The sequence below is a fragment of the Staurois parvus genome, unplaced genomic scaffold (genome assembly GCF_062004578.1).
Source record: "Staurois parvus isolate SC_StPar_1 unplaced genomic scaffold, SC_StPar_1.0 ptg000012l, whole genome shotgun sequence".
In the NCBI taxonomy this organism is placed as follows: Eukaryota; Metazoa; Chordata; class Amphibia; order Anura; family Ranidae; genus Staurois; species Staurois parvus.
The window spans coordinates 11,959,989-11,980,162 of NW_028317808.1; the positions used below are offsets into that span (position 1 = coordinate 11,959,989).

A 20,174-nucleotide genomic window follows, 5' to 3' on the forward strand; every position below is an offset into this window, starting at 1 on the left:
TGTGTCAAATGCCTTACTCCTTTAACCTTTCTTGAGAAGATTTGTCTCTTAAGTGCACTTTTTGCGGACATCATGTAAAGATTGGGAGACTGTTAAAAGTGCGTATATATATATATATATATATATATATATATATATATAAAATTTTTTTTATTATTATTTATTTTACTTTTTACGTGCTAACTAGCAGGTATCTCTTTTAATTATGTTAAAACAAAAAAAAGATGTGTTGGTATATGGAAACAAAACAAATGTACTGTAGAGTGTGGTAGGTATATGCTATCTAAAATGGCATGTTCAGCTGGCATTTAGCAAATGTCAAAATGAGTTTAGCAAGCATTTAAAGGGTTTGGTATAGTAGCTTGCTAAATGCTTACTTAGGTTACAGTCAGTTCTCATATTAAAATTTGTAGTCGGCAAGCTAAAATAGTAGCTAAAGGGTGTTCAGAGAGCTTGAAGAAAGCTTCTTAATGCTTAAACACCTTGTAAGCGGCTGGTGAATTGGATGCGTATCATATCAACATCTACTTAGTAAAATTCGAATGAACTTTGCGTTTGGCTTTTTCATTGGGGAAAAAAAATAGTAAAAAAGAAATACACACACACACACACCAAAAAAATTAAAGGAACACTTTGAAAACACATCAGATCTCAATTGGGAAAAATATCATGCTGGATATCTATACTGATGTGGACTGGGTAATGTTTTAGGAATGTAAGGATGCCCCATCGTTTGATGGAAATGAAAATTACCAACCTACAGAGAACTGAATTCAAAGACACCCCGAAAACCGAAATGAAAAAATTATGCAGCAGCCTAGTCCATTTTGCTGAAATGTCATTGTAGCAACTCAAAATGGTGCTCAATAGTTTGTATGGCCCCCAGGCACTTGTATGCATGCTCCTAATGAGACGATGAATGGTGTCTTGGGGTATTTCCTCCCAGATCTGGACCAGGGCATCACTGAGCTCCTGGACAGTCTGAGGTGCAACCTGGCAGCAGCGAATGGACCAAAACATGATATCCCAGAGGTGTTCTATTGGATTTAGGTCTGGCGAATGTGGGGGCCATTCATTGGTATCAATTCCTTCATCCTCCAGGAACTGCCTGCATAGTCGTGCACCAGGAGGAAACCAGGACCCTCTATACTAGCGTAGGGTCTGACAATGGGTCCAAGGATTTTATCCCGATACCTAATGGCAGTCAGGGTGCCATTGTCTAGCCTGTAGCCCTCCATTGATTTGCCTCCCCAGACCATCAATGACCCAGCACCAAAACGGTCAACGGTCATGCTGAACGATGTTACAGGCAGCATAACGTTCTCCACAAATTCTCCAGACCCTTTCACATCAGTCACATGTGCTCAGGGTGAACCTGCTCTCATCTGTGAAAAGCACAGGGCACCAGTGGCGGACCTGCCAATTCTGGTGTTCAATGGCAAATGCCAGTCGAGATCTTGAGACTGTGCTGGGAGACACAGCAAACCTTCTGGCAATGGCACGTATTGATGTGCCATCCTGGAGGAGGTGGACTGCCCGTGGAACCTCTGTAGGGTCCAGGTATCACCTCATGCTACCAGTAGTGACACTGATCCTAGCCAAATGGAAAAGTAGTGAAAAACAGTAAGAAAAGATGAGTAGGGAAAAAATTTTTTAGTGGCCTCCACCTGTAAAACCATTCCTGTTTTGGGGTTGTCTCATTGTTGCCCATCTAGTGCACTTATTGTTAATTTCATTAACACCAAATCAGCTGTAACTGATCAACAACTATCTCTGCTACTTAACTGACCAGATCAATATCCCAGGAGTTTAATTGACTTGAAGCTATACTCTGATTAAATAGTGGTCACTCCAAAGACATGCTGGTAGGTTAATTGGCTCCTGATTAAATTGGCCCTAATATGTGTACATATGAATGTAAGTTAGGGACCTTAGATTGTATGCCCCTTGAGGGTTAGGGACTGACGTGAATGTACAATATATATGTAAAGCGCTGCGTAAATTGATGTCACTATATAATTACCTGAAATAAATAACTAAATAAATAAATAAAAGTGGCTCTTTCATTTTTTTGAGCAGTGCATTAAAAATAAATAAATTATATATATATATATATATATACACACACACACAGTATAGAGTAATAGAGTATATACAATTGCTACACAAGTCATATTGTATCTGAATGCGGTATTAAACCCAAAACCAAAAATGTAGTATATTGCAGCTTACCAATCGTTGGATATTGTGGCTGGCATTCGTTTTCTTTTTTTAGGCTTTTTTTTCTCCCTCTGTTTTCACCTGGTGATCTGGCCAGTAACACACTTCCTGTATTAGGCTGCATTCACACTTGAGAGATTTGTAGCTTGAAGCTCAAAGCTCCAAAAACGCTCAAACGTAAAAAAAATCAAGTTTTCTCTATGGTGCCTGTTCGCGTGATCAGGTGTGAACAGGCATCATAGAGAAAATTGATTTTTTAGGTTTGAGTTTGTTTGGAGCTTTGAGCTTCAAGCTACAAAACGCTCAAGTGTGAATGCAGCCTTAGAGTGCCTCCACCCTGAGTGAATGAGCACAGCAGACAGCAGCATTGTCAGTTGGGGGGTGGAGTTGTAATGTTAAATGTGCTAGCAGATTTAAGTACACTAACAAACTGAAGCGTAACTCAAGCTAATACTTTATAATCAGATACAGCAAACAGTTTTTTTCTTTTTAGGATAAAGCTGATCATTTTGAGCACTTCCAATATTAAATGGTTTGTCTCATTCCTGTAAACTAATACATCTGGAAGAGATCTTGTTCTTTTGGAAAACAACAGACTTACTGGCTGGATCTCAGATAAGAAAAGAAGAAAGCCTAAAAAAACTAATGCAGCCATTTATTTGCTTATGGGTTTAATACTGCTTGAATGCTATTAAAAATTACTTTTCCTTTTCAATCTGCAGCGCTGTAATTTTCTGTAAAATGCAATTCAGTATGGCAACCTTTACACAGTTGATGTCTATGTCAATTCTTGCTTGTGTGATTGGCTTACTGATTTTCCCAGATGTCTGATTTTAGGCATCCCCTGTAACAAAAATGACATTTTCGATGAGATACTCCCAAAGGGAAATCACGTCTAAAGGGATTCAGACCCTGCCACTTTCCTCATTAGAACCCTGCAAGTGCAGCAGCTGATTAATAAAGTCACTCCCATTCACATTCACTTTGCACATGGACACAGACAAACAAACAGCTATTTCTTCAGAATAACAATAGGTAGAAATCTGCAACAAAGTTTGCTAAAATCCTTGCAATGTACATAGAAGCCAGCGGGGAATGTCTTTTTCTGAACAAAAGTGGAGTTACTCTTTACGCTGGTCATATACAGTTACATTTTTCTTGTTCAGTTCAGCAGGATGTTCCAGAAAAATCCTTTGATTCATCCATCCATGCTGAGCAGAGTGGATGGATGAATCTCCCCTGCCAGCTATTGTATTCTGACAGCTGGTGCCCATGGCTTCCTAGGTAAGGGGCAACCGAACCTGCCTACCTGTGCTGTAACTGGCTCCTGTACATGCTAATAAGCGGGTCCTGGCTAAAGCTTCATGGCCAAAAAGCAAGGAGACAAAAACCGTCACATTCATTAGTAAAACAGCACATATTGCACACATTACACATTCGTTAGGCACACTGTTAACTCCGATGTTAACCCCTTTCTTCCTATTGTCATTTGTACAGTGTCAGTACATTTTATTAGCACTGGTCACTCTAATAGTGTTACTGGTGATGTCAGTGTCCCACTGGTCGCAACCATTACTAGTATTAAAACAAATTCCAGTATATATACCGTCATTTGTAGATGCTATAAATTTCACGCAAACCTCAATTAATATACACTAACTGGGTTTTTTTTCTACCATAGACTTACCGTAGAATACATATTGGCCTAAATTTAAGAGGAAATTGTATTTATTTATTTATTTTTTTATTGGGTATATTTTATAGCAAAAAGTAAAAAATATTGTTGTTGTCTCAAAATTTGTGGACTTTTTTCATTTATAGTGCAAAAAATAAAAAATCCAGTGATGATCAAATACCACCAAAAGAAAGCTCTATTTGTGTGAAAAAAGTCTTATACACTTAGTTTGTGTACATTGTTGCATGACTGCACAATTGTCAAAGTCATTCAGCGTCATTTAGCAAATAATGGCCTGGTCATAAAGGGGGGTAAATCTTCTGGGAGGACAAGTGGGTAAACTTGCCTTAAGTCTTAATATGCCTTTTACTAAAACATTACATTACTAAGGCTGCATTCACACCTGGGCTTCAAATTTTTTGCATGTTTTGTTACTACATTTTTATGTGTTTTTAGAGCTCATGCATTTTTGTATTAGCCAATAGGAAACAGTATCATCTGTGATATCACTTGTTGCTGCGTGTTTCTGATTTATTTCTGTTTTCCTACCTACACTGATACTACTGGCAATGGTAATTTTTTGCCAAATCCTTTGAGATACTGTATGTTTGCAGAAAAAAAGGGGAATGTCTTACTTTTTCCTGCAGGAGCCTGAAAAGCATTAAACCTGTGATCAGCGGATCAGGGGTGCAATGCCAAGCTTTGCCAGACAAGCCCTGTAACTTTCAGACCTTGCCTTCATATGGGGTGCCAGTTTCAAAGCTGCAGGGCTTGTGCATTAACTACAAGGGCACCCATCAGTTCATTCAGTACTTCAAGCTGTCTACGGTACTAGTAGTTTGTTCATTCATAGGAAAGTGTGTATCATAGGATAAAAAGTATCATAGGATACATGTAGGGGCATGCTGTTTTTTTTTTTTCAATTGTGCCAGTAGGTGCACTGACAAGATCCTGTCACACTGGAGGGGAGGATTGGGAGGAGATGCGGCAGGAGCTGGAGCATATTACATGTTCCACCCTAAATAGAGGTGTAACACTTTAATATACATATATATTATATACACTCACCGGCCACTTTATTAGGTACACATTAAAAAAAGGGGGGTGATTGCGAGCGCATAAAACAACATAAGCAGCCAGCATAGAAAGGTAAACCTCTGCACCTCTAAAAGACAATAAATAGTAATAAATATGTGGCACTAAACACTACAAATGCAAAAAGTGCACAATGATGATATTGTACAATAACATTAGTAAACATATATCAAGTGAGCGCTAATAAGGCGCAGGGGTGATAAAGTGATAATAACGTCTTATAATGACGTTTAGATATGAAAGCCAGAAATATGGTGACAACCGGTGGAAAGTTCATTCGGTCAAATACATCATAGGTCCAGATGTTTTGTGCTCCGTGCTGGCAACTTCAGGTGATGAGAACGAGTGACACTATGCACTTACCAGAAGCACATAATAAATGCGCATTAAAGATGTATCCATAAAGGGTCATCTGGGTCTGGTCTAGGGCTGCAGGGTCATCAAGCTCAATGTGGACACATGGGATGAAACTGGTCACACTCCGCTCATATACCCATCAAGCTCCAAGATCTCAGCATAAAGGGACACTCCAGGTCCTAAAATGGTTCCACCTTGCAGGGCTCGTAAATAACTACTTTGATTTGTTCCTCCAAGTGAATCCTCTGTACCATCCTTCATATGTCTCAAATTTCTGCACTGTATCTCCCACCTGTAAGGTTAGTTCTTAATTTTTTGCTTGAAAGTTGTAGATGGGTAAGCCACAGAGCCACATCACGGCACCCTGATAATCTGTGGTCCTAGCTCTACAATTTCTGAGAATTTCTCAATGGCAATGGTTCCGGATGGTGGTGTAATGGTGTGGGGGATAATTTCTTGCTACTGGCAAGGTGTACCTAATAAAGTGGCGGTGAGTGTATACATGTACAGTTGTGTCCAAAATTATTCAACCCCCACTGAAATTGAGTGTTTTGGCCAGTTTGACATTGCTTTTGATCATTCAGTCATCTTGCTTACATTTACATTAAAGAGGCACTTGTAGGTCAGACAAATATAACATAACAGTTATAATGAAATAACCACAAATGTCTTTTCTGTGCTCACAGCATTATCAGTTTTATTCAACCCCCAAGTGACATTCAATCTTAGTACTTAGTACAGCATCCTTTTACAGTTATAACAGCTTTTAAACGTGAAGCATAGCTTGACACAAGTGTCTTGCAGCGATCTACGGGTATCTTCGCCCATTCTTCATGGGCAAAGGCCTCCAGTTCAGTCACATTCTTAGGCTTGCGCACTGCAACTGCTTTCTTTAAGTCCCACCAGAGGTTCTCAATCGGATTTAAGTCTGGTGACTGCGATGGCCACTCCAAAATGTTCCAGCCTTTCCTCTGCAACCATGCTCTAGTGGACTTGGAGGTATGCTTGGGATCATTGTCCTGTTGAAAGGTCCAACGTCTCCCAAGCCTCAGGTGTGTGACGGACTGCATCACGTTTCCATCCAATATCTCCTGGTACTGAAGAGAATTCATGGTACCTTGCACACGCTGAAGCTTCCCTGTACCTGCAGAAGCAAAACAGCCCCAAAGCATGATTGACCCTCCACCATGCTTCACAGTAGGCAAGGTGTTCTTTTCATCATAGGCCTTGTTCTTCCTCCTCCAAACATAGCGTTGATCCATGGGCCCAAACAGTTCTAATTTTGTTTCATCAGTCCACAGAACACTATCCCACAACTTTTGTGGTTTGTCCACATGGCTTTTGGCATACTGCAGTCGACTCTTCTTATTCTTTGGAGACAGCAAGGGGGTACGCCTGGGAGTTCTGGCACGGAGGCCTTCATTACGCAGTGTGCGTCTTATTGTCTGGGCTGAAACTTCTGTACCCACATCTGACAAATCTTTTCTCAGTTCCTCAGCAGTCACACGGGGACTTCTCTCCACTCTACGCTTCAGGTAGCGCACAGCAGTTGAAGTCAGCATCTTCTTTCTGCCACGACCAGGTAGCGTTTCAACAGTGCCCTTTGCCTTGAATTTGCGAATGATGCTTCCTAAGGTGTCTCTTGGTATGTTTAACATCTTTGCAATCTTCTTATAGCCATTGCCCTTCCTGTGAAGAGAAATCACCTCTTCTCTTGTCTTCCTGGACCATTCTCTTGCCTTCACCATGTTTGTAACCACACCAGTAAATGTCTAGAAGGAGCTGAGTATCACAGTCATTTTAAAGCTGCCTAATTGGTGCTTATTATGCTTGATTGCTGCTCGGTGACATCCACAGGTGTTTTCAATACCTGATGGAAAGCACCTGTATGAACCTCTGTTCTTCAGAGTGGTAGTCTTTAAGGGGTTGAATAATTGTGGCAATGAAGAAACCACATAAGAACCATTTACTACTGTATTACATAAACAATTGATGTCATTTTAGTTGCATTTGGGTAGTTACAACGTCCTTGTAGGATTTGATTCTGAATACAATTCCAAATGTACACTATAGTCCCTAAACCCCTTTACAGCATTGGGGGTTGAATAATTTTGGACACAACTGTACATATATATTATATTATATATTGTTACTGAATGTGGCAAAAGTATTTGCCGTTTCCATACACAAATTAGTGCTGCAAACTCCCAACTCTTTTTTTAGCACTTTGACAGTAAAAGGTAAATTGCTGTTTTTGAGCCTTTAAATGTGCTTTCTTCAACACAGTATGAGATTTAGATCTGTGAACATAAACATTTAGAAATATGCCAGGGGTGTTTTCTTATAACTTGTGTTTTGAGGAGAGATTGTCAAGATAATTAAAATGACAGAATGGTGAGGATCTTAGTGACTTCCTAGCAGAACAAGGATTTACTGTTGCATTGTGTTACTGTTGCATAGAATACCACAAATTTATATTTATTGAAAGTTCACGTTTTACTTTTTGTTATGCTTTTGTCTTGTTGGTGACAGGAAAGAATTACAGGAACTTCAGAAACTTTACAAACAAAGCAATGAGCATGCGGCACAACAAGCTGATCTTATACAGCAACTTCAGGCACTCAATGTGGACACACAGAAAGTACTAAGAAGCCAAGAAGATGCTCACACTACTGAGACTATCTCGTATCAGAAAGTATGTTTTACATTCTTTAACACAAAAATATAGGTTACTTTAGTATGGTATGACCTCTGGTCTCTGCATTTTATAAGAAATTCAGTAAACCCAAACTGAATGGTGCCCAGTAAACAACAACCTAATCTATGCCAAAAATTATTCCAGAAAAGTTCACAAGAAAGTCCCTTTTGTATAATGTAATATAGTGTTATGTGAAAACTGTCAGGGCACGAGGTTAAGCTCCACATACACCTCAGCTGCTGCTCCTCTCTGAGATCCTGTCGAATTTCCAGCTCACAGGCACGAGAGCCCTGGAGGACTATATAGCTCTTAACATTGAACCCCTGTTTGCATTAATCAAAATGAAGGTACAAACCTTGAGTAGGCTCCCACTTGGTGTCATGGGGAGAATAAATCTAATTAAGATTATATATATTATTGCCCAAAGTACTCTATATCTTTTGGCACGCCCCCATGTACATACCATTAAAATTCTTTAAGACTATAGACTCCTTTCTGAACACTTTTCTGTGGGGTAATGGTAGGCATAAATTACAATGGCTGGCATTGACAAATCCAGTGACTTTTGGGGCTCTGCTAGACTTCAATACCTATTATCTGGCTGCCTGACTCTCTCATTTCTACCATCTGTGTAAGTCAGATCTTACAAGGTATCAAACCTTGGATTGTAGACGACTTGACCACCCAGCCTGCACACCCCTGCAATCTATCATGTGTGGGGGTGTGGCCCTTGTTCTTTGCGATGTAGAGATGGTTTCCTTCTCTATCACCAATGTGTCTGGGAACTGGCCTTGCATAGGCATGTCCAATTCTACAAACATTTTGGATTTTCAGGTGATATGATTCTAACATGAAGATATGGGCTCCACATTATCCCTGGATAACAATGCCTGTTCAGTCTTATCCCAGATCCTGATATATTCTTTACTATACTTCTACATATTGTCTACAATCTTGTGTCTGACATCCTTGGACAGCACTTTGGTCTTTGCCATGGTGGAGAGTTTGGAATCTGATTGTTTGATTGCTCCTGTGGACAGGTGTCTTTTATACAGGTAGCAAAATTAGATTAGCAGCACTCCCTTTAAGAGACTGCTTCTAATCTCAGCTTGTTACCATGTATGAAAGACGCCTGGTAGCCAGAAATCCGGCTGAATGATAGGGGATCAAATACTTATTTCCCTCATGAACATGCAAATCCGTGCATAATTTGTTAGACATGCATTTCTTTTGAATTTTTTGTTGCTACTCTCTCTCTCTGTGTTACAATACACCTACAATTCTATTTATTTATTTATTTCTATTTTTAGACCAATCATTTCTTTGTGAGTGGGCAAACATTCAAAATCAGCAGGGGATCAAATACTTATTTCCTTCACTGTATATATATACAGTGGGGCAAAAAAGTATTTAGTCAGTCACCAATTGTGCAAGTTCTCCCACTTAAAAAGATGAGAGAGGCCTGTAATTGGCATCATAGGTAGACCTCAACTATGAGAGACAAAATGAGAAAAAAAATCCAGACAATCACATTGGCTGATTTGGAAAGAATTTATTTGCAAATTATGGTGGAAAATAAGTATTTAGTCACCTACAAACAAGCAAGATTTCTGGCTCTCAGAGACCTGTAACTTCTTCTTTAAGAGGCTCCTCTGTCCTGCACTCATTACCTGTATCAATGGCACCTGTTTGAACTTGTTATCAGTATAAAAGACACCTGTCCACAACCTCAAACAGTCGCACTCCAAACTCCACTATGGTGAAGACCAAAGAGCTGTCGAAGGACACCAGAAACAAAATTGTAGACCTGCACCAGGCTGGGAAGACTGAATCTGCAATAGGCAAGCAGCTTGGTGTGAACAAATCAACTGTGGGAGCAATAATTAGAAAATGGAAGACATACAAGACCACTGATAATCTCCCTCGATCTGGGGCTCCACGCAAGATCTCACCCCGTGGGGTCAAAATGATCACAAGAATGGTGAGCAAAAATCCCAGCACCACACGGGGGGACCTAGTGAATGACCTGCAGAGATCTGGGACCAACGTAACAAAGGCTACCATCAGTAACACACTACGCCGCCAGGGACTCAGATCCTGCAGTGCCAGACGTGCCCCCCTGCTTTAGCCAGTACATGTCCGGGCCCGTCTGAAGTTTGCTAGAGAGCATTTGGATGATCCAGAAGAGGATTGGGAGAATGTCATATGGTCAGATGAAACCAAAACAGAACTGTTTGGTAGAAACACAACTCGTCGTGGTTGGAGGAGAGAGAATGCTGAGTTGCATCCAAAGAACACCATACCTACTGTGAAGCATGGGGGTGGCAACATCATGCTTTGGGGCTGTTTCTCCGCAAAGGGACCAGGATGACTGATCCATGTACAGGACAGAATGAATGGGGTCATGTATCGTGAGATTTTGAGTGCAAACCTCCTTCCATCAGCAAGGGCATTGAAGATGAAACGTGGCTGGGTCTTCCAACATGACAATGATCCCAAACATACCGCCCGGGCAACAAGGAGTGGCTTCGTAAGAAGCATTTCAAGGTCCTGGAGTGGCCTAGCCAGTCTCCAGATCTCAACCCCATAGAAAACCTTTGGAGGGAGTTGAAAGTCCGTGTTGCCCAGCGACAGCCCCAAAACATCACTGCTCTAGAGGAGATCTGCATGGAGGAATGGGCCAACATACCAGCAACAGTGTGTGCCAACCTTGTGAAGACTTACAGGAACCGTTTGACCTCTGTCATTGCCAACAAAGGATATATAACAAAGTATTGAGATGAACTTTTGATATTGACCAAATAATTATTTTCCACCATAATTTGCAAATAAATTCTTTCCAAATCAGCCAATGTGATTGTCTGGATTTTTTTTCTCATTTTGTCTCTCATAGTTGAGGTCTACCTATGATGCCAATTACAGGTCTCTCTCATCTTTTTAAGTGGGAGAACTTGCACAATTGGTGGCTGACTAAATACTTTTTTGCCCCACTGTGTATGTATGTATATGTATATATATATATTCGATATCTGTATTTTTACCTTTATGTCATGTCCTATCGACACTCTGTTCATCTAATTGGCTGTATCCTGATGATAATTTATCTATTGGTAGTATGTCATGAACAGTTGTTTCCATTATATAGTATTGTATTTACAATGGCTTCAATAAACAGTTTTTTTCCAACATAAACAATAAATCTCCAACTGACACAAAAAGAAAACAAAACAGAGAGTGCAATCTATGTATCGAAAGAAATATTTTAATAAACACCATAAAAGTAAAATGCCATAACTGGATGATCTCCACTCTGTTCAGCCTGGGAAGCCTGAAAGGGCAGAGCTGTCAGCTGTTAGAGGATTCACAATAAAGTAAACCAAGGTGCCACATCCCTAATATGTAAGATACAATAAAAAAATTCCAACAGTTTGGATTTTTTTAGGCACCAAAATGAAAACAAAGTTATAAAACACATACATTTTATTGAACATTTCATAAAACATTGATAAAGTCACAAGGCGGATTAGATAGTTGTACAATATTGTCTATAGAAGCAGCTATCAGCACACTTTTCACAAAGTATTTAATACTTTCTTTACAACAGACTTTGACCGACATGTTTTATTTTTAAAAGAATCTACATCAGAGAAAGATGGGTGACAGTTCTGTAATATAAGTGCATATATCAAGAAACTGCACAGCAAGTGCTTGACATTAAATGAACATGCAACAGTGACATACATTGCCAACTTACAGGATACAAATGATCAGTCAGAAATGAAAAAAAATGCTATGTCCATAAGCTGTTGGTGACCCCATAATGGACAGACACAAGGAGCACCAGGAATTCCTTCTTAACATACAAAAAGATATACGTAAATACATATTTATAAAATTATCAGGTTAGTAGGTAAATGTTGATATGATCCTAATATAAAAATGATATGATCCTATGATATGATCCTAATATAAAAATGCTGAGGGTCTTACCCAAATGGAGGGGAGATTAATAAAAGGAAAGACTGGAACTGTCCCCGGTATATCAGTTCATATATCAGCCAAATATCACATTTGGTGATATTAGGTCTACAAGGAGCAGGCACTCACAGCAAAGTAGAAACTGCAATTAAAGATAAAAGGAACCAGCAGGATCTTACCTAATAAATCAATAGTCTATCATACTAATGATAACCACAGTCACTAGGAGAAACAAATGATGGCAGCAGGAGCAGCCTAGCCTTACCACTAAAGAGTATATATAGCTTTGCCCCAGGGGTGGGAGAAAGCATCATGTAAGTGTCTCCACCAATGAGGATCCTCATTGCCGATGCCTCTGCGATTAGTAAAAATGCCGACACATGATGTTCCCAAACGGCCATAACTTGAATTGCTGGGAGGTGGTAGCCAAATGGGTAGCCAAAGTGTCCCCCACCACAACCCTTCGGATGGTTCACCTGTCACAAAGGAAGGAGCGAACCCCATACTACCCTTACAATCCATGTAGGGGAGAAAATGGGGACTACATATGCCAGTCGCTACCCTCAATACTGCCACCCAGAGGGGCACTGAGAGCTGCAGGACAATCGCTTATTAATACAGAAATGTACACAGAAAACAATTGCAGAATCAATATTTAAACATAATGCATAACGGAGATAGTGTACACACAGGCATAAAAGAAATAAAAACAAGACATCATAACGAAACCAGCCATTACTGGGTAAAAATTTGGCTTTCCTATATACCGTTGATGTCTGCCTACCACAGCAGCTTCCACTAACAGCTGAATCAGATCTGCCCTTTCAGACTTCCCAGGCTGGACAGAGGGGGGATTATCCAGTTATGGCTGTATAATGTACAGTTCCTTGCTTCATGTGAGTGGCCAGTTGTCTTGTAAGGTGTTTAATAAAATATTTCTTACTATACTTAGATTGCACCCTCTCTTTTTGTTTTTTTTTCCTTTTTATGTCAGTTGGCGATTTCCCAAGCTCTTTGACTATGCTCTCTTTTGATATTTGTGACATCTTCCCATGAAACATAACTTGCCAAGTATGCCAGTGTGACCAAATTAACAATACTGCAAATGTGAGTGTACAATTGAGATCCAGGGGTTCCTTGGGTGCCTAGAAATGAATTTTGTGCTTACCAAAGGTGCTTGCAGATAATGCAAGGTGCCTGCGCTTGGACTACATTGTTAGCTTGGACACATTGGTCCTACAGATTTTCTGTCTATTGTTACCTCATGGACCTTGTATTTGAACATTGTTTAATCTTAGTTTGTAGAAAGAAGTTTGAAGAGCATTAGATTTAGCAAGTACATACATAGCTTTTAATGGGTTTGGTTTTTATTGATGCATCAACAGAAACCTGCAGTTGCTATCCAGGAGTGCATAGAAAGGGCCTTTTATACTAGCTTTACCTGCACTCTCCCACTGCTCCTTGCTCCTCTGCAGCTGATGAGAATACCTGGCATTTTTGGATATGGGGGAGCATGTGATCTCTGTGATGATGCCCAGGCCTAGCACCCAATACCTAGGTTTGGGCACGGTCATAAGAAAAGGAGGATGACATTACTGATCTCCTGATTTCAATGCTGGCTGTAGAGGAGAAAAGGTGCGATGGGGTGCAGGTAGGGTGAGTATAAGTGGGTGAAGGGGGCTGCACTTCTGCAGAAACATAGAAGACATGGTCACTTTGTCCTACATTGGCAGAGTGACAGTGTCTCTTTAGAACATTTCTTAACAGTAGTGTTGGCTGCAGTATTAAACAAGCTTTCAGCAAAATGTCAAGCAATGTGGAAGCCTACTGGAAATTTGTATAGAGCTACAATAAACTCTTCCAGCAAAGTTGATGTACTGTAAATTAACACACAGACACAGTTTCCATATATTCACAGATGTTAAAAGAACCCCAGAAACACTTATCTGTCTTGCAGAAAACATTGCTTAATGCTACTATGGTATTCTTTCATGGGATCAAATGTATAGGTGGTAGTCATTTATTCTTTGCTGAATCAGAGAATTAGAGTTCAGGCAGAGCTAAATCTACATGATCCATACATAAACCCTTTCAAATGATTTCATGTGGGCAATGGCAACATTTGGTTGAGTCATCAGGTGCTGAGAGAGCCAATTTAAGTGTTTTGTGCAAGACACATATGGATTTCAAAGGATAACAGCTGTAAATTTAAAACACTGAGCATGACCTGGCACATACATAAAGGTGATGGTGGGAAAGTGCCATGGCAGTCTTTAAAGCATATTCTTAGGTGCAGATGGGGTCTATCATTATTCTCGAAGGCGGCTCCTCGGCATCACCCTGGCATGGGCACTGGATAATGATAATAATATGGCCAGATAGAGCAGAGATCTAGTAAGAATCCTATCTATACTGTTGCATAGAATAAAGTAGGCTAAAGTGTGAGAACCTGCTGTAATAGCCTTAGTAGGTTGGGTAGAGTTGGAAACACCCTCATAAATCTAATCTAGATAACAGGATAAAATTTTGTATATATTTTGATTATATTTCCATAGCACAGTGATAAATACAATGTAGTGGTGTTTACAAAAATAACTAAATAAATAGATTTCCTTTTTTTTTTATCCCATTGTTAGCTTTATAATGACTTGAATGTATGTTATGAAACGGCTAAGTCCAGTGAGACTCAACTGCGACAAAGTAATATTGCTCTCACTGAGCAGTTACATCAAAAGGAGCAACGTATTAGTCAGCTGGAAGTGAAACTGCAAGAAACCATGACTGCATTACTCAAGCCACCTCAAGAACCTCAGGTACAGCATTAGGAACTAGAACGTATTTATATTTTATGAGTGGTTCACCAGACCAGCATTATTGCCAGATATGTGTTCAGTCCATCCTATAGTAGCTATTGACATTTTCTTTTAACCTCTTGACTGATCAAGCAGCATACACATACACATTTCAGAGTCCTCTGTGCAGTGAAAGTAAAGGCCATTAGCTGCTCACTTCACAACAGTGACATTATGGAGTGCACTTTATTTAGTACTCTTTTACTCTTCAGTGTTTATTTTCAAGTAAACATATTTTCCATACAAAATTTTTTTTTTTAATTCAAACCCTGTTGGACAATATGTGCTTGTTACAGATGCTTTTACAAATGACAAATTTCCAGCAACCTGTAAATTGCATTAGGCTAGCTTTAGGCAGTTCAGTCATTGGCCAACTTTGGTTGCTTTAGATCTATAAATCCATGTCTAAAGAGGAAATGACTTGTCCAACTGATTGTTCGCCTCCTTACTGTTCAGGTAGGATTAAAAATGTGGTCACATAATGACCACATGTACGTATCATGGCCGGATCTAGGGGGGGTGCTGGGGTGGGTTGTGCCCCCCCAAGCCAGGTGCGCCCCCCCATGCTCATTGTGCCTATGACCACTGAGCTCCCCCACCCCACCACCCCTTGCACTCAGAGCCGGCTGCAGTGAAGTGAAGTAAGCAGTCCAGACAGGAGAAGTGACAGCAGCAGAGATGAGAGAGTGGGGAGGAGGTACAGGCTTCTCTGTGATCTCCCTCCTCCTGTCATAACAGCGATCCTTCATACAGCAGGTTACACAGGATCGCTCTTAGATCTGACAGTGCATAGCTTGATTACCCACCCCCATCTCCTCCAAAGACTGTCAACTCCTGGAAATGTGGATGGGGGCGGGTAATCAAGCTGTGCACTGTCAGATCTAAGAGCGATCCTGTGTAACCTGCTGTATGGAGGATCGCTGTTTTGACAGGAGGAGGGAGATCACAGAGAACCTGCACCTCCTCACTACTCCTGTAGTTCCCACATGCAAGATTGGGGGAGGGGGAGCTTTTGGAGGAGGGGTGGGGGGAGGGGCTGTTTGTGCTGGGAAGGGTAATTGGGAGGAATGTGTTAGGATTGGGGAGGATTTGTGTTAGGAGGGGGGAATTGGGGGTTGGGAGGATTAGTGCTAGGAGGAGGGAAATTGTGGTGGGGGGGGGGGATTTGTACTAGGAGGGATATTTGGTTGGGGTTGGGGATTTGTGCAGGGAAGGGTGTGGATTTGGGGGGGGTTGTACTGGAGGGGAGGTGGAGGGGAATTTGTACTAGGAGGGGCGATTTGGGGAGGATTTGTACTGGGAAGGGGTTTAGAGGGGAGTATTTGTACTAGAAGGGGAGATTTGGGAAGAGGAATTACACTAGGAGTAGAGTTTTAGGGGGATTTGTACTGGGGGAGATTGGGAGAGAATATGTACTAGGCGGGGGAATTTGGAGGGAGAGTTTGATTTTTGGGGGGCATTGAATATTTGTGGGGAATTAGGAGGGATTTGAGCTGGAAGGTGGGATTGGGGGACAAAGACTTGTGCTAGGAGGAGGATTTGGACTGTGAGGATGGGGAATTTTTGCATTTTTGGTTGGGTAGAATTTGGGTTTGCAGAGGGAATGTCTGCTTAGGGCGTGAGCGTGTTGATTAGTGCTAGTTTTTTGGGGGGAGGAGGGTGGAAGGTGGGGGCGCAGTTTTTCACCTCGAATGCTAGATGACCTTATTCCGGCACTGCCTGCACTGCACACAAGGCGCTGAACAGATCTACTCCTCCCCACAAAACACACATAACACATGGCTGAGATCAGATTCCCTAACAGATACAGCATCGATCTGCACAATGTGTAACTGGCTGCTATGTTGACGTTCTGACCTGTGAAATTTCCTGATTGGCTTGGCAGCTGCAGTAGCCAGCTACACACTATTGGAGTGATACCAATCTCAACTATGTGCTGTATGGGGAGGAGGAGATCTCTTAAAGCGGAGTTCCACTCAAAAGCGGAAGCTTCGCTTATTTGCCTCCTCCCCCCACCCCCACTGCCATATTTGGCACTTTTTGGGGGGAGCGGATACTGTTTTTGACAGGTACCCGCTTCCATTTCCGGCTCAGTTCGCCGTGGAGAAGTGAGCTGGAAGTCCAGCCCCCTCCTTTCTTCTGCAGTCTCCTGGGAACGTTCACAGGTCCCAGAATACTGCCGAGCCAATCAGGTGGTGCAGTGCGACTCGCGCATACGCAGTGGGCACCAAGCTGTGAAGCTGCAAGCTGTCACAGCCTGGTGCTCACAGTTGAGATGCTGGAGCCGTGGAGGAAAGAAGAGGAGAAGGGCCTGCTTAGGTGAGAACATCGCTGGACTCTGGGACAGGTAGGTGTCACAATCATACCCACAGGGAGAGGTGCGGTTCTCCATTTTACCCCAAACTTCTACATTTTGGTATTGCTCTTAAACTCATATGCCATCACCTGAGGGGGGGGGAGGTGTAGTATCGTGCATACAAGAGCCAGGCACAGGCTCTCACTGTATTAAGAAGTCTTCTGTATCCCCTCATTCCGCCCCTTCCCTCAGGAATGCATTTAGCGTACCTTGCTAGCCTTTAAACAATCCTCTTGCCAAATAAGGTATTGACTTGTCCGTGGTAGGAAGATACCAGTTTATTTTGTGTAGAAAAAGAAGCTGTTATGTTTTGGGTGTAGTCAGAGAAGTGAGGACTTTCTGCGTGAAACATCTCGCAGAGAAAGAGAAAAGAAGATCTCCCTGCCTTAATATCAAAACTAACAGTGGGAGATCAAAGCATCCTTTTGGTCATGAGACTTGAAGCTGCTTAAAACCAAGGCTGACTGGCAAGTACTTTAACCCTTTAAACGCCTCTCTGTTATCTGTTTGCTGTGCTGTTATGCTCTGTTTATTTATATATATATATATATATATATATATATATATTGTGGGGTTAGCTCAGGTGGGGGATCTCCTTCCCTGGGACAAAGGTAGACCGCACAGCAGGCTTTCATCAAAATCTGACTGGTTGTCAGATTTATTTAAAAGGTTTGCAGAAAATAAACAAAACATGAAAATAAACCCTTGCCATCCAGGCACTAACTAAACAAAAGGCATTTCCTCTCTCAGAGGTGAAGGGCTTCTCCCTGTCACCGAAATAAAACAAAAGCAAACCTTTTCTTGTAGGTATAGTACACACAGCTCTCTCAGAACACCTCTCTGAGTCCCAGGCCACGAGCAACTCCTTGCTCCAGCCCTGCCTTATTTATACCACCTGTTGGTGGTCATCAGTGGAGCCCAAACTCTGGTCCGGACCCACCTGCTTAACTGTGGCCCCGAAAACCCGGAGTGGACTCCACCTAAACGGTCAGGTATGAGCATATGCGAGGTGACACATAGCGTCCCTCTATCACCTCGCCGTTCATCCTGTCACATATCCCCCCCCCTCTGCTCAAGCCCCTGCGGCTGAGCAACTGTCCCAACCAGACAATGGACCCGGGAGAGGGCATCTACATTACTTTGCAGTTTCCCCGCTCTGTGTTCCACTGTGAATTTGAACACTTGTAGCGCGAGAAACCACCTTGTCACTCGACTGTTTTTCTCCTTATTATCACACATCCATTTGAGCGGGGCATGATCAGTAACCAACTTGAACGGTCTTCCTAACAGGTAATATTTCAGGGCCTCCAAGGCCCATTTGATGGCCAAACATTCCTTCTCCACAATGGCACCACATTCTGTCCACTCTCACTAGAGCCAGCGATCATCTCTTGTTCTATATCCTCAATGTCTGGGGTTGGATCCAACTCCTCCTGCTCCCCAGCCATTACAGAGAAAGGGAAAAGATCTACGCCTTCCTCGGACACCCACAGTTTCCACTTCCACTCGGCAGTCAAAGGGGTCAGGAGTGAGTTCAGGAGTTTCCGGCGTTTCCCCAGCAGGGGGAGCTCGGTCTTCCTGACTCCCCTCCTTATCCCATAACTTCCAGAAATGGGGAAAATCTTTCCCCACTATGGCTTCATGAAGCAGAGAGGGCACCACCCCCACAGAATGGGTCACAGGGCCCCAGGGAGTACCAATCTCCACCAGAGCAGTCTGGTAATTACGTGTATCACCATGAATACAAATAACCCCAATCGTGCTAGGGTGTAAGCTTGCAGGGTTTACCAAATCACTTTTTACTAAGGTCACAACACTACCCGAGTCTAGCAGAGCAGTTACTGACTTTTCATCAATGGCAATCACACACATTTGTTTTTCCATGCGTTTCTGACATGCTGTAGTACATACCACCTGTGCAAAAAGAGACATGCGTTTTCCTAAATAAGCATTTTCACATTGCATAGGTTCATCATTTAAAGGACAGTTTGCAGCAATATGACCTAACGCATGACAACGATAACAGATTATATGTTCAGTGCTTAGACCTCTAAATGGCTTTGGGGACCTTCCTGACCTATTTGGCCAGTCTCTAGGTCCTAAGCCTACAGTCTCATTATCTGACACAATAGTCTTATCATTTTTTTCTGAGCCTTTGGCCCATGGAACAGTCTTACCGGATCCTCCGGATAGTTTTCCACCCCTAGTGACCTTGGGGTACGGCCCAGGTGAATGAAAAAAGTCCTCAGCGGCTGCATATCTCTCCACCAGGTCCACCAGCTCGTTTGCAGATTTAGGGTCTCCACGGCCGACCCACTTCCTCAAAGTGGCAGGGAGTGCACGCAAATATTGGTCCATGACCACACGCTCCACAATCTGAGGGCCTGACAACCTCTGGCTGGAGCCACTTTTTGGAGAGATGTATCAAATCGAACATCTGAGATCTGGGTGGTTTGTCAGCCCTGAAATGCCACTGATGCACCCGCTGAGCCCGGACTGCAATGGTGACACCCAGGCGTGCAAGGACCTCAGCCTTCAGTTTCTCATAGTCCTGGGCATCCCCTGGTTCCAGGTCATAATAGGCTTTTTGGGATTCACCTGTCAAAAATGGTGCAAGCAGTCCTGCCCATTGCTCCTTTTTCCATCCTTCCCGAACAGCAACCCTTTCAAAAGTTGTGAGGTAGGCCTCCACATCATCCGCAGGTGTCATCTTCTGCAAAACATAGCTGACATTTTCTGCTCCACTGGCAGTGGACCTGCAGATTCCTTCTTTAATTCTAATAGGTGTTGGGCCACCTGCTTAAGGAGCTCTCGGTCTGCTTCTTGGGCCTCCGCAAACTGGCGATTTGTCTCCCGTTGTGCTGCATTGGCCTGCAGCAAGGCTCTTATTATTTCCTCCATCTTCCCACATGCTCAGGAAGTGCCCGCATCCTCCACCATATG

The 20,174-nt window shown here is 42.2% G+C and overlaps 1 protein-coding gene across 1 annotated transcript in view; it reads left to right on the top strand.

The window, feature by feature from the left end:
* LOC149473698 (centlein-like) overlaps nucleotides 1–20,174 on the top strand; it is a gene marked incomplete at its 3' end in the record, with an annotated part of 213,100 nt that overhangs the window by 104,348 nt on the left and 88,578 nt on the right. Inside the window, exons 7-8 of the mRNA XM_089674831.1 lie at nucleotides 7,880–8,042; nucleotides 14,660–14,836. Coding sequence (XP_089530957.1) covers nucleotides 7,880–8,042; nucleotides 14,660–14,836 — 340 coding nt within the window. The remainder of the gene's footprint in view (nucleotides 1–7,879; nucleotides 8,043–14,659; nucleotides 14,837–20,174) is intronic.